Source organism: Arthroderma uncinatum (genome assembly GCF_011692745.1).
Source record: "Arthroderma uncinatum strain CBS 119779 chromosome Unknown scaffold1, whole genome shotgun sequence".
Lineage (NCBI taxonomy): Eukaryota > Fungi > Ascomycota > Eurotiomycetes > Onygenales > Arthrodermataceae > Arthroderma > Arthroderma uncinatum.
In genome coordinates, this window is record NW_022983863.1 from 5,156,775 (window position 1) to 5,171,570 (window position 14,796).

General features: G+C 48.7%; 4 protein-coding genes across 4 annotated transcripts; 3 read left to right on the forward strand and 1 right to left on the reverse strand.

Annotated features, from left to right (window-relative positions):
* Window positions 1-1,201: 1,201 nt before the first annotated feature.
* GIQ15_01572 (MPE1) lies at window positions 1,202-3,290 on the forward strand (the record flags this gene model as incomplete). Its single annotated transcript, XM_033548989.1, has 4 exons — window positions 1,202-1,373; window positions 1,448-1,727; window positions 1,791-1,888; window positions 1,951-3,290. The coding sequence occupies 4 exons, from the start codon at window positions 1,202-1,204 to the stop codon at window positions 3,288-3,290; spliced, it is 1,890 nt and encodes a 629-aa protein (XP_033409940.1).
* A 395-nt stretch (window positions 3,291-3,685) lies between these two features.
* Window positions 3,686-8,785, forward strand: GIQ15_01573 (nuclear pore complex subunit; the record flags this gene model as incomplete). The annotated part of the gene is made up of 6 exons (XM_033548990.1): window positions 3,686-3,994; window positions 4,059-4,125; window positions 4,193-7,444; window positions 7,511-7,717; window positions 8,196-8,355; window positions 8,536-8,785. 6 exons carry the CDS (start codon window positions 3,686-3,688, stop codon window positions 8,783-8,785), a joined length of 4,245 nt encoding a protein of 1,414 aa, XP_033409941.1.
* Window positions 8,786-9,332: 547 nt separating this feature from the next.
* On the reverse strand, window positions 9,333-10,499 carry GIQ15_01574 (dolichyl-diphosphooligosaccharide-protein glycotransferase; the record flags this gene model as incomplete). The annotated part of the gene is made up of 4 exons (XM_033548991.1): window positions 9,333-9,514; window positions 9,583-9,938; window positions 10,001-10,098; window positions 10,152-10,499. The coding sequence occupies 4 exons, from the start codon at window positions 10,497-10,499 to the stop codon at window positions 9,333-9,335; spliced, it is 984 nt and encodes a 327-aa protein (XP_033409942.1).
* A 544-nt stretch (window positions 10,500-11,043) lies between these two features.
* On the forward strand, window positions 11,044-12,303 carry GIQ15_01575 (uncharacterized protein; the record flags this gene model as incomplete). Its single annotated transcript, XM_033548992.1, has 2 exons — window positions 11,044-11,100; window positions 11,188-12,303. The coding sequence occupies 2 exons, from the start codon at window positions 11,044-11,046 to the stop codon at window positions 12,301-12,303; spliced, it is 1,173 nt and encodes a 390-aa protein (XP_033409943.1).
* Between the last annotated feature and the right edge of the window lie 2,493 nt (window positions 12,304-14,796).

A 14,796-nucleotide genomic window follows, 5' to 3' on the forward strand; every position in this document is an offset into this window, starting at 1 on the left:
GGTCTAGCGGGCACAACGGGGCTATCAATATCCATAATCGAGTCAGCAGGGCTTTTAGAAAGAATGCGAAAGAGGCAAATCGAAGATGGACACACTGACCTCGCATAAACCTCATCTCAGCCGCGGTCTGGTGAATCAAAGCTTAGAGGGGAGTGAGGCAGCCCCAGTGACGCCGTTTAGCCACAGGTCGCCGCGTAGAAGAGGGCAGGTCGAGGTGTTCAAGGCATGAATGGGCCTTATCAATGGCTGCAATGAAGCAAAACACAGCAAGAGCGAAGCGCATCAAAAGTCACGATAGAAAGACGTCATGTTATGTAAGCATGGCTGGACTCCCGGTCACGTGATGTGATGGCAAATTGTGCTGACTTTTGACAACTTTTGACAACGTCTTTGGTCGACAGCTCAACATCTTCCTGGCAACATTTCATATATATCAACACTGGTGTCTGGCTGTGAAGGTATTCCCCATACACCAAGTCACGTTGCATCTCTTTCTCTGGTTCTGCTGCTGATGGTCCCTCTTTGTCCAGCGTTTTAGATACCTTACTACTCCCTTGCACCCTCCCTGATCGTGTGATTGACTGTCCTGAGTTCCCAGCTGTGAAGTCGCCATCGCCGAGTGCATCTTTTGTCCTGGCTATTGCAGAGGTTCTCAGTCCTTCTTCGCTGGGCGGCTGGGGTGTCAGTTGTTGCTATATGTGATATCTTCATCTTGTAACCCGCTTGGGTGTTAGCAGGCCTGGAAAGAAAAGAAAAAAAAGACAGCCCAGTTTGATCATTGAACAAATTCTGCTCTCTCGCCACTCGGTTTCCTTATCTTCGTCTTCTGGAAGAGCGGCTTGACTTAGACGGCGTTCCGACCCTCCGTCGCTTTGATTCTTTGCCTCGATTATAGTTTTATCGATTCAAGCATAAAGTCGCCGTAACTTGATCATTATACTTCACTTCTCCAGCATTTCTCTCGCCATAACCATCTTCCCTCTTACTGTTCTCCTGCCTCCTGTACTGTGCGAGACACCGGCCGTCCTTGTCTGTGCCCCGCATCCACTCCCTCTCCCTCCTCTCCTATCGAAATCTTTGGCTCTTGGTCGAAAATAGGTGTTCCTTTGGCAAGAGTTTTATTGTTTGTTTACACATCGAGCTTGATCCCAATTTCAAAATCTAGACATTGTTCATATTTGCAGCCTTGTTCCTAGCCATCATGGCCTCCTCTGTCCATTTCAAGTTCAAGTCTCAGAAAGAACCCTCGAGGGTGACGTTTGACGGAACTGGTATATCAGTCTTCGAGCTGAAAAGGGAAATTATCACGCAAAACCGGTTGGGAGACGGTTCTGAATTCGAGCTTTCTATTTATAATGAGGATACGAATGAAGGTTAGTTAGTTCAGATCATGAAAATCGGGTTTATTTATCATATATTCTAACGGACATTGCTTTGATTATTTTAGAATATGACGATGATACGGCTATAATCCCTCGCTCGACCTCTGTTATTGCTCGTCGGTTCCCTGCAACACGACCTGGAAAGGGGGGTGCTGCTAGATATATGTCAGGCAAAATGCCTGTAACATCACGAAGTGTCCAACACGACGCGGAACCTTCTACACGTCAGGATTCCGGTGATGCCACCGTGGAAATTAGTAGTATACAGTCTGAAGACGAGAAACTCAAGGCCTTGTTTCGGCTGCAAGAGACGCAGTGGAAGGAGCAACAGAATGACATGACAAAGTGAGTCCTTGTTCTATAATACCCCTGGCAAGCTCGTATATTTTACTAACTACTCCGTCTCAGTATGACACCCGTAATGGGTCGAGGTCGAGGAAAGCCTGTCAGCGTTCCAGACCACCCCCCTCCACCGGGGTACCTCTGCTATCGCTGCGGCGAAAAGGGTAGGTTGCCCGCCTCTGTTTGGTTCTTTTATGTATTTGCAGAACGCTAATTGTATTAATAGGGCACTGGATTCAAGCCTGTCCAACTAATAATGATCCACGATTCGATGGTCGATATCGGGTGAAACGGTCGACAGGAATCCCCCGCTCGTTCCAGAAACAAGTAGAAAAGCCGGATTCGCCTGCTTTGGATGGTTCAGATGATAACTCAAAACTTACAGGGGTTATGGTTAATGCTGATGGGGATTTTGTTATTGCTCAACCAGATAAAGCTTCATGGGAGTTATATCAAGAAAAGGCAACTGCCTCCAAAGCAGCAGAGGCTGAAGCAGCCAATGCTGAGCGAAACAAACAATTGCAGAACCGGGCCCTTTTCTGCCCACTTGACAAAAGAATGTTGTTAGCGCCTACAAAGACACCGTGCTGCAAAAAGACCTATTGTAGTGATTGTATCACTAATGCCCTAATTGAGAGCGATTTTGTCTGTCCAAATTGTTCTGCCGAGGGTGTTTTGCTTGACAATCTCTCAGTTGACGAGGATGCTATTAAAAGGTTGACGGAATTTGAATCCGAGAAGGCACAGCAAGCGGAGGGAGCTGAAGTCAGTGCTTCTGAAAAGATAGATTCAGAGCCGGCTCGTAACAAGGAGCAGACGCCGCAGGACTCAGCCGCCTCAAAGAAACGACCAGCAACGGAAAACGGGACCACCCCAGATAATGATCAGCTCCAGGCTCCTGCCATGAAGAAGCAAAAATCGCGAGATAGCACCGGTGATACGCAAAGCAACGCTCAGCAAACCACCCCCCAAGGCAACTCTCAAAATAACGCTCAGAATACCACCCAAAACAATGCTCAAAACAACGTCCAAAACAACGCCCAAAATAACGCCCAGAATAATGCTCAAAGCAACCCTCAAAGTAATTCGCAGCAGAGTAACCCCCAGCAGCAGGCTCCTTTGAATCCGTTTCCGCAGATGCCCCCACAACCCATGATGGGCCCGTATGCGCAGATGAACCCATTCGCCGGACAAGATATGATGTCAATGCCTGGGTTTTACAATGGCGGTAATAACTGGAGCCAGGCCACACCAGATGCATATATGATGGCTGGAGCCGGTGGTCCCTTTATGGGCGGCCCGAACCAGCAGATGGCCCAGGTTAGATATGGGATGCCCAACCCTGGAATGAACTTCAACAATTTTAACCCCCAGATGATGAATCCGATGTCTCAACCCTTTCAACAACCATATGGAATGACCCCCTTTTCAAACCAACAGCGGAGTCACGCCAGCGAGCCGCTTGCGAACGAAGAAGACTCCCCATATTTCAGACAGCCGGTTAACCCGCACCGTCACCATGGAAGGCAGAAGAGAACCCGCCCCAGTGACTACCGGGAGCTGTAGGGATGGCCCTTCATCCTCTCTTCTGGGGCCCGTCTTCTCCAACGCGCTGTGTTTGTTTCCTCTGCCCGTCAAAACTTCAAACGTGTACAATAATGGGGCCATGATGTATATACAATGACTTTGAAGCCCCGTCCACTTAATTATAGCTATTCCTTATCATCGATCGTATTCTTGTAGTTGTATTCGTTTTGTAGTGTAGTGTAATGGTGAAGCTTGTACCTTGAGCGCGCCTAAACCCTTGTTGGTTAGCTAATTTTGCTGCATCAGAATATGTACCAAAACAAATCAAAGATTCGTCCAGGCTGTGTTGCAGGGCGAGATAGCCATTCTCGCACAACTTCAATCCCGATTTCCAGGCAGGTTTCTTGCCATCGGTCACTCGCTTCGCCGTTGCAATGTTTTCTTCACAGGGAGCTGGTTCTGTGACGGCCGCGTCTACTCGAACCCGGCGACGACAGAGGCCTAGATCGGAGGACGGTTTTCAACCTCCACGGGCGAAGAGACAACGGTCTGCAAAGCACACTGAAGCCAGCGGCGATTCAGTCCTTGACACGGCCGCATATGAGCAGGCGCATTCTTTGGCTATAGAGGCTGACCTTGAAGACGGCCCTTCACTTGCTGGCGGCGACACGTCCATCAACCTTCCCGTGCGCGGTCGTAAGGAGTCGGATAGGCAGACTTACGATTCGCATTCGACCCTCATAGTAAGCTCCCTGGCCGGTTTACCTGTTTTATGGACGTGTAATAGGACTGACGAATACTACGTAGCTGGATAATGGCTTCTACAGTGCTACTCGAGTCTCTGCTTTACCAGAGCCACTCCAGAAGTCTTCAGGTACGCTACCCATCCTCAAGTTACTACAAAATTTTACAACATATTAACAGTCAGACAATTATTCTAGCGCCATTCCGATGTGTTATTTCTCCAGAGCATGGGAACTCACTCATTCTTACCCATAAGCACGCATACGTTTGGGCCTATTCGTCAGGTTCCTCTTCCATAAACCCCAGCGATGTCTCCACATTCAACATACCTGAACCCTCCGCAAGACATATCGACCCCCTCCCGCTCGGCGCGTTTACGTCGAGCTCGTCAACAAGCGATGCGGGTATGGTGGTGGTAATCCCATCAACAGGGAAAATAACATTTTGGCAAACCATTTCGAACAGCGCTATTCTTGGGCTGATAAAGCAAAAATGCAACACCATCCATGGCTCCATACCAGGAATGATGTCTGGAGAATTTGCGACTGGCCTCCTTAACGCGGAGCCGTCTGGGTTTATCATCACCCTTTCCACCGGTCGTGTTGCTCACCTCACCATCATGGACGCCCATGGCAAAGCAAGCTTGAACATAAGATTCCTGGACTTGGCCAACCGCGCTGCAAGTGGTGGAATTTTTGGTGGACTGAAGAGTGTTTTGACTGGCGCTACTTGGAGAAGGAGTATTGCTGCTGCAAAGAGCGGCAAATCGACGCAGCGTGGTCAGCGGGAGGTCATTATCGCGACAACTTCGGGGTTAATCGAAGTCTGGGATATACACTGGAACAACGGTAGCAGCCTGAAGATACGCATGGACGCAATGCAGGAGATAAACAGAGCTCTCAATGAGTCGGACTTGGGTCCTGAAAATGGAGCGCTTGCCTCCATCCAAGTTCTGGACTTCGCGTTTAAAGATGCTGGCAAATCTTCGGGTGATATTGGACAGGATCTCTCACTCTGGGTGCTATTTTCGGTTACGGGACAAACTACCTCATACTTCGTTATCGACTTGGCCTTTCCAGAGAACCAGCCTGAGGCTAACCAGGTCGTCAAAGTGGATTACGACTGTTTAGATCAGACCTCAGCCGAATCTACCCCAAAGATATATGTCCCTAACCCGGGGCAAAACGCTTTTATTGTCTTCCAAAATGCAACTGCATTGGTATCACTAACGCCATATGAAACGCCCACCAGTGACGACGCTTTCGAATTCCAAGATCTAATTCGATTCCGGGAACGAGACAATTATGCAATTATCGGGTCCAGTCTCGATGACGGTGGTGATGAGCACCATCGACCCTGCTGTGTATTGGTTATTCAAAACTACGGACTCGTCCATCTCTCTAGCTTGCGCTTGAAACAGGAAGAAGGCCAGGAAGATCAATTGACCACCAAACTGCGGCTTGAGCAAATTGTCTTCTTTGAAAATATCAAAAACAACCCAGTCGATTTCTATCATTACAAGGAACTGGCCTCGAGATCTCATCTTGAAGAGGCAATACTAAATATCAGCGACGAAATTCTTCGGTCGAGCTCAAGATATATCTCCGCTACAGCCCCGTCACTTGAACACCAGATGACCCTGCATTCCAATGCTCTACAGGCTCTTGCAAAATATATCAAAACCCAGCAGATAGAACTCGGGTATTTTACTCGATGGCAGCTGCTCTGGAACGCAGAGAAAATGGCAGCGAGTAAGGCAATCTGGGTTCTTTACAACAGCCTCAAGAAGAGGTACCCCGAAAAAGACCTATATCTCGGTCATTTGATCGAAACCATGGGAGAAAGATTCAAGACTGTTACTAAAAATAAGGATGGGCAAGAGGATCCTATCAGAAACTGGTTCATTTATGACACCTGGCAGATGGAGCATATCATCCCATGGATAATGAATGGAATTCGAGTCGCCTACAACAAACCTCCGAGCGTGACACCGGACTTTATTGACAAAGTCTGGCAGGCAGGCGAGATCTCACTCGCCGCATTGGAATCTGCCTTCAGTTTCCGCCGAGAGAACGCACACCTGTACGGAATCGACGAGGCTTCGCTGTCAATGAAAACCCCGCGGTGTGCTGAACTCCCTGAATTTTGGACTTCGCTGGATGTTAACTACGACGAGACGGAGAACTTGCTAGACACAGAGCTCAACACGTGCATTCAGTGGATGCGACAGAGGTCACAAAACAGCAACCCAGAAGCCGAGGACACGCCCGCCAAAATTCTTGAGACCAATCTTCCAAGACAGTTTGAAGTCTTTTCACAAATTTACAAGGAACGACGACAATGGTGCGCAATGAACGAGGACCGTCAGATCCAAAATGACGGCAAATCCCTAGAGAAATCCCACCACGAGAGACGGAAGCATCAGCTATACAAAATGGCCGCGATTGGCCATCTGGAGGAGGCTGTAACTTTGGCTGAAAATTTCAATGATATGACGGCGCTCGTGGAGTTGATGGTTGAGGTTCACGACAAGATCGACCGGAAGCACCCTCAGAAAGCGACGGATCGAGCAGCCTCTGGCGCCCGCGAGGAGGCCTTGGATCAGTGGCGGTCTAGGATTGATACTTACTTTACGAGATATGGAGAGCCTTGGGCCGATGCATTCTTCACCAGACAAATCAGCTCTGGTCAACCCGCCCTGTTGCTAGTTATGCGAGAATACAAAAACGACGTTACCCGATTCCTCCGAAAACGCCCCGGATACGGAAAGCTGTCATGGATGAACGAGGTCCTGGGGGAGCGCAATTACGACAATGCAGCAAAGATCTTGACCGAGCTTGCAACACAGCACGAGACCAACCTGTGGAGCAAAAGGGTGGAGCTTGCACTGGCAAAGCTCTCTACTCTGGCCGCGAGGGAAACACAGACGGGGATGCAGGTGAACTTGAGTCGTTTTGAGGACGAGACGGAACTGGCAGCGATACAAGAGTCAGTGTATGACAACCTCCCTCACCTGAACGAAGCCATCGACGAAAGCGCGCGACTCCAAATTGCGAATGACCAATTCGCGAACGTCATCGTCCGCTCCAAGCCTGCTCTACGCGAGACCCTTCAACGTGGGCTAGCCAAGCTGGTGACGCGATGTCCGGTTCAGGGAGACGAACTGGCAGATCTGCTAACGCTCATGGACCCGATCCCTGTAACGGAATCGGAGGATAACGAGGTTGCCGGCCACGAGTTTAGCCTTGCTCTGCGGGCCCTGAACCTGGGCGGGTCCGTCAAGGGAGACAACCGTTACCGCGAGAACCTGGAGAAGATTGTATGGCGCCGATGCATGATCCGAGACAACTGGGAGCATATCAGCGCAACGGCGGGGAAGACAGACGAGGAGGTCGAGGACGAGATACGCTCCACTGCGCTATTCAAGACAATGGTGGACTATACTAATGGTGAGCCCCTTCAAACCACTCATAATGTATATCTAGCAGCCAGCTAATTATCGAACTGTTTGACAGGCCTTGGTCTCGACACCGAGTCAAACCACCTGCACCGGCCCGGCGACATCCTGGATAGCGTTGACGTGCCGCATAAACTCGTGGCTCGGCTGCTTCCCGAACAGCGTGCCCACCTCTCTACCGAGCTTGAGGGCGAGAACAGCCTATTAAAACGGTACATCGAGAAGGGAAAGCTTGAGCACTGGTTTGCATGGATTGTCGAACACGGTGTGTCAGAAGTAGAGCCGTGACCCCAACATACCCCCGTTTTCTCCTTTGTTTGCCCTGTCTACTCTTTCCCTTGCACGATATGTACTTCTACCAGCATGTTTGTTGTATTTAAGCAATGGTGGCCGCATAAAATAACAAGCCGGTGTTAATTGACTGTTTCTTCCGTTGTTGTCCATGTTTTGGTGTTTTGGTGTTTCTGCCAGTTCTGCCGGTCACCGCCACCGAATCCGGGGTAAAAGTGGGTTCCTGTTGGCAGCTAATGCGGCAGGCGGTCACGAGCCTTATTGCCGGGGCTTTTCGCCTAGTCCGACTACGAGACTATATATACAAGGGGAGGTCCCTCCAGGAGACTGACATCATCACCAACAGACACTACACCAACACTACACCAGACACTGCAACTGACACAATTACCTGATTTACCAGTGAGTAGCATTCCTCTATGTGTAAGCTCTAGCTAATTGCGGCTGTCTAGTGACTCGCTCCCACAAGATGAACGACAGAGACCACTCTGCTGTCGCCGACGACACCGCAGCCAGTCCCCCAGAGCACCTCCCTCGCTACTTTGCAAAGTCAGGACACGTCGACGCTGACCCCAAGAAGACGAAGAAGGACGGCGGCGGCAAAGGCAACTGGTAAGCGTCTCCCCCCTTCGCCCTCGTCCTCGTCCTCGTCCTCGTTCCCTTGCGGCGTTTCACCCCCTCATTCCGGAAACTCAAAGTCAGCCAGCTTGATGACTTGGGTCCCTGGCTCATATCATCATACGATCGATGTACTATCATACGATTGATGCTTACTTCTGTCTGTTCTACCAGGGGCCGCTCTGGAGACGAGGTACACGACTACGGATATACATTCACCAATACTCGCCGTCGGTCCAACAGCAGCACCCACGGCCTGGCCGACTTCAAGACCAAGTTCGAGACACATGAGCCCGAGCCTGTCTTTGAAGAAGAGACGCACGGAGACGAGACACAGTCGGACGGTGTCGTTGAGAACGGTACCAAGCTTGAGGGCACAGATTCCAGCTCCAACGGGGATGCTGTCGAGGCGAGAAAGCCATGATGAAGTCATGAGGGATCATACCACATGGGCTTACGCGTAATCTGCTACATCGTGCCCATATTTTTACATGATCGTACGTTTCGTACTGATGTCGGTCGGACGTTACATTCCCGGCCCTCAGTCATACTCTCTGTATCTTAGTACAATTGTCCTCTATTTCCCTAGTTAGCCTGTTCACGGTCTGTGGCCGGTTATACTGCCTGCCGCTTCCGTAATCATGAAGACCATGATAATGCATGTCCTTTTCCACTAGAATGCTTTCTGAATTCATTTATTGACGAGAACCTCGCTGTCAATGCCATGCGTATGCCAGGAACCGATCTAAACTCTATTCTCGTCGTTATCCTCGGGTACGGGTGACATCGTTAAGTAGCCAGTTGCTTTCAAAGAGAGTTATGTAGAGTTGTCCCCCCATTGTTCATTTCTATACCTATGCCCATTAAAATAAAAAAAGACCCCGGTTATGTTTTTTTGGTGATGTTGAAGCAGGGAGGTACCGTGTAATTGCACCAATCTCATAATATAATTTTACAAAATCAACGAACAATTAGAACGGAGGGATCGATAGGGGGTAGGAAGAGTTCTTGACGCGGAAAACGCTGATGAGGAAGCTGTACATGACCCAGGTCACGGCACTCCAGAGGATAATGGTTACTCGCTGCGACTGCGGATCCAGAATTCGAGGTGCTTTCATAGCGAGGGCTATCGTTCCGAGTGACAGAACACCATCTATCGCAGTCCGTTAGCAAGCGAACTACAGCGGGGTAAGAGGCTGAAGGTGAGATGTGCAAACTTACAGATTGCAGCTACAATCTGACTTTCTAGTCCATACTGGTTTTGAAATCCGCCAGAAAAGTAGCTGATGCCTCCTTTACCGTCTCCAGCAACGTATGGAACTTTGCGGATATGGTTGAACATATGTCCGGTGGTGAAGAGGAGAATCGCAAGAAGGCTGAGGGCAGTCCATAGGTTTCGGCTTCGCAAAATTGGCAGGATATATTTGGAAGAAATCGTTATAATAGATATAACAGCCAGTGCTCCTATCAGCATCCCAAAAATGCGGGTGTAGTTTACAGGTCGAACAAGGTCGGGCTTCGGGCCGTCAGGGAGGTTACGGCTAATCCACAGGTGCATATGTTCTGCAGTAACCGGGCTGGAAGTAATCTGTTAGTTCTATAACTATATATATGATATCTTCAAGGAAATCCCACTTACCCGGTAAAGTCATATCGAATCGGCTTGTCCTTGCCCTGTGAGCCTGGGCCCGTGGACGGGGGGAAGAGGAGCAAGATAGGAGCAGTTTGTAGTTGGAGCTTATTATAGTCAGTAACGGGGTATTATCCTAGCCAGAGGGCTCCTTATTTACCTGTTGAAATGTGCTTCTTCCATGGGCGAAGTCCAGTGTGCCGAGAATTAGTTTCGAGTCTCCCAGGTTGGCCTTGTTCCAGGTTCGAGTGAGAAACTCCCACTCGGGCTGAAACATCTTGCAAACATCACATCCAAAGCGCGAGTCCAGGGCCGTTAGGAGGAGGAGTGTGTGGTAGTTTCGAGGTTCGGCCGTGAGCTCACGATAGCTTGCATCGTCCAGCGTAACTGCGCCAGATGACCTTGAGGCAGCCTTGTATTTCAGGAATTTATCCCCATCCTTCGGCGAAGCAGCCAGGGCAATGCCAATTGGCCATATCGCGCACAGAAGTAGTGATATCAACCTCATCTTGGCTCGTTGCTCGGATGTTTGTCTCTACAAAGCGCTTGGTGACGAAACGGTGTCATCTTGGCCGACGATGAATTGAATGCTTATGTAAGCATTATCAACGCGACTTCAAAATATCTCGCCGCGATGCGCTTGGGAAATCCTTCTCATAACAACCTATGTTCACTTATTACTTGCTACGATTATTAAAGAGTATACATCTCGGATTGGTATCTGATATATATTAATTATAATTTTGGATAGGAAAGCTTGGAATATGGAAGTTGTAAGTCAATTCGCCGTATAAACAAAAATGAATGAAGCATACTGATTCAAGTGCTAGCACCCTTTTTCTGACCTCGAAGCAAAGTTCGAGAAGAGCCTGCATTGCACCAGCTTGCTTCTGGCTAGTGAAAGTGCTCGGTTGCCCAGAGTACAGTTATTGTTGTCCGAACATGACAAAGATACCATTAGCAGACAACTGCACCAGACAAAACAACAACTGGAAAATGTAGAGGCGGAGAACTTGCGGATACAGGAACAGTCAAATCTCGCACAGCAGAACATGGAGGAGCTACACAGATCACTCCAAGCTAAAATCAAAGTGATCGATAACCTGCAGGTTAGTTACAACTCAACTTAGAGAAAACTTGCACCGTTGTTTTTATCCCATTCACCCTGGATTTTAGCCTTGCTGACAGACTCATAGGCAGAGTTATCATCTCTTCAGTCGCTTTCTGCTGAAATGACCAAGCTCCAGGCTGAGAATGCAAATTTAACGCGAGAGGTCTCAAACATGAAACCCGAGCTTACTCGGCTCCGCTCACAAAATAGCTCTTACCAATCCGTTCTCTCCGAAAAGCTTTCCTTAGAGCGTCAGTTGAGCACCCTTGAAGTCGAACTTCGCGCTGAAAAGCGCATATCAGAAAAGGGACGGAAATCGAATGTCGCTGAGAAGGACGACACCAGCCTTGAGGGTGCCGACGTGACCGTTGAAAGCGAAACACAAATTGGCAAAGACTCAAAACAAGCTCCTCAACCAGATACAGGAAAGCCAGTTTCCGCAGCATCGAAAAAACAAGTCAAATCCAAGGACCAAAGTTCTGGCCTGTCTCCTGTCCGCCGCCAGAAGCCCAAAGCCTCAAAGGAAGCATCAGAGAACCCTCCCCGCCGACAGAATTTCGGAATGGACGCCGCGATAGGTACTCCCGGACCCAACCAAATGTCCAAGTTGCCAACAAAAATATCTGCAGCCCCTGGTGACAAATCGATCTTCTCTATTACTCCATTTCTCAACCGTCAGAGCAATGACTTCGAGACGCATTTCACATCTAGTGAAAGCGAAGACGATGGCCTCTCATTTGCAGAACCGGTGGCATCACGCACTAAAGTGAGTGGCTTGTCTATACGTGAGAATGGCGTCTCTAACACCATCCCTCGCAAGTCGATTGTCCAACCACAACAAAAGGCCGCCAAGCCCAGTATAGATACGAAATCTACAAACATTGCAGCTCCGCGTGTTGCAAAGCGTACTCAGAAACAGAAGGAAGCCAAGGAATTGTCATCAGACGATGAGGAACGCCAGGATCCTACCAAAAAACGACGTATAATTCGGACCATGTCTGAGAAGCCGCTTTTTGATGGGAATCCTGGGGTCATGCGCACTCTGTCAAAGCAAAAGCCGCTTTTAAAAGACCAGAGCGGTATTTTGGCAGATGCAGACGGGAAACATTTTGAAAATGATCGTCGCAACCGCCGACTTGGCTCGAATCGAGCCTTGGATATTCCTTTGTTTTCTCCCTTAAAACGTAACATGAGGGGCTAGCTAGATGGATCATTATTCAATTTTCAATACAATTTTCCATATACTTACAAATCCGTGCGTGATTCCCTCCCCCGGCTTTGTTTTAGCCTGGGGGGTTGAGCATTTAATATTCAACTTTCATACCAATGCTCTGATACCATCATTTGATGAACGCGAACATGTCAGGTCACGTGGTGGTCCATTACATAAGCATACAGCTTGTTCAACTTGGAGCATGCGATCAAATTCAAGAGCATCAAAGATTCAATGATATAGCTTTCGACGCTCAGCGATTCCTTGTGAGATATATTACTGCGCGAATCCGACTTTGTAAGGGCAGATGACTCTGACAGTCCAGGCCCTTGAGTCAGCTACCTACAAAAATGGCGTTGTTCTAGCTTTCCGTCACCTGTATCGCACCTCGTTGAAGTCCATCAAGTACTCAAGCCCTTCGCGCCACGTTATACGCTGGATTCTACGATCATCGTTCAGGAAAGGTTCCGATATAGATTTTGAACCGCATCGAATCGTTAATACTCTACATTTCCTCGAGAACGCAGCTCACCCTGGAAACCTTGAGCGCAAGATTCTAAAGACATTGACGATGGTTCGATATTGGCAACAGCCGCACATCGCATGCAACTCACCAGCGTATGTCTCCATAATCCCACATTCTACTTCTCCATAACTAACGGGCGACTCTTAGGATGCATGGAAAAATCCCCAGACCCCAGGCGATCGCTGCGAAACAATTTAACAGGACTCTACACTTGCTAAACGAAAGTATGGAGCTGTGTCTTAAATGAACCAGCTTGCATATTCGACCGACCCTATCACCTTACGCCGACTCCGACCAGGAAACCAAAACTCCAAAGCCAGCTCCCCTATCTTTGAGAAGCTAGACAAAGGCACCACCCCTGGTGGTTGGACTCTCCATGCTGCAGGGTCACCACTAGCAACACCATCAGGACAAAGACGTCAATGGCTTTTGATGGGAATCTACGGCGATGCTCTCGTGATCAATGCCTAGATATAATGCACCTTGACATCTATCTACTCGCATCGGTATATCCCTTGGCCAATAAAACACAGAAACCGTCATGTATTGTAAATACGTCATCAGAAAACCTTCCAGAAGCACTTTATCACATGATCCTTCCCGATTCTGCAATTTTGGCTTGTGCCTCGCCGCCCGAACTTTACTTTTAATCGTCCATATCTCTACAAAGTGGTTTAACTTGTAGAATGCAATAAATGCTGGATTATTGCTACCAGGGCTTTCACAGATCACCATACAGGTCAGCTAATAAGTTATCTTGTCTTCTGTTAGCGAATCTCACCGCACCGTTTGGCTATCCTGCTGTTATCAGCCCCAGAAAACACCCGGGAAGGCGCGGGGGGTTTTGAGAGTGTAAGTGTGGATGTACGGTTATAGGTTAGCATGAGAAGACAGTGACAATAGAAGAATGCAGGCTTTGAGACTAACCTAACTACGTACGAGTAGACTTAACGACCGACCGTCCCCTCAGCACTTGATCCTCTCAGCGTCGAAATCTTGGGCTAGGCAAGACCGCTCGATTTGACCGTTTATTTCAGCCGCGTTGAATGAGTATGTTGATAGAATTGAACTGTGGAGCGAAATAAAATAGAAATGTGGAGTTAGTGTTGGTCGTTCTGTAGAATGGACTTCGGATTCGATTCTGCTGAGAGGCAACCAGGAAGCGAAGACAACGAAAGCAGTTTGCAGGCCCATACGGACCACTATGAATGGGAGCAGAAAGTTATCAAATCTCTTCCCGAGGATGATGGCATGGCAGAGATGCGAAGGCGGATCCAGGCCATACGGAAATTGGATATCTCAAGCCAGGAGAAGGCCCGGTTAATGCATAATATCATGAACGAACGATATTATTCCTCGATACAATGCTCGTCGCCTCCCCCCATCCCACAAGAACATGATATACCACGCACACCCGATTCCTCAAGGAGCAAACGGTTGTTAAACTACCTTTCTCCTACTTCAACGGCTGCTGAGACTGTTACTGGTAGCCCATACTACCTATCCCCGGAAGACCTAGGCCGAACATACTTTTGCAAGCCTGTTGAAGATTATCAGCAGGATGAAGACCCGTTCATGGACACTCCTGGAGATACATCAAAGGCCGATGAACCAGTAGAGTTAGGCTGTGCTCACTACAAAAGGAACGTCAAGATCCAATGTTTTACGTGTAAAAAATGGTACCCTTGCCGATTCTGTCATAACGAAGCCGAGCTTCACACCCTTGATCGAAAAAAGACGGAAAACATGCTCTGCATGTTATGCCATTCCCCCCAACCAGCAAGCCAGTGGTGCAACTCCTGTGGGGCCCAGGCAGCCTTTTATTACTGCTCGATATGCAAACTCTGGGATAACGATTCAGAGAAAAGTATATACCACTGCAATGACTGTGGAATTTGCCGTCTTGGTCAGGGAATTGGGAAGGACTTTTTTCATTGCCAGGTAAATGTCACCCC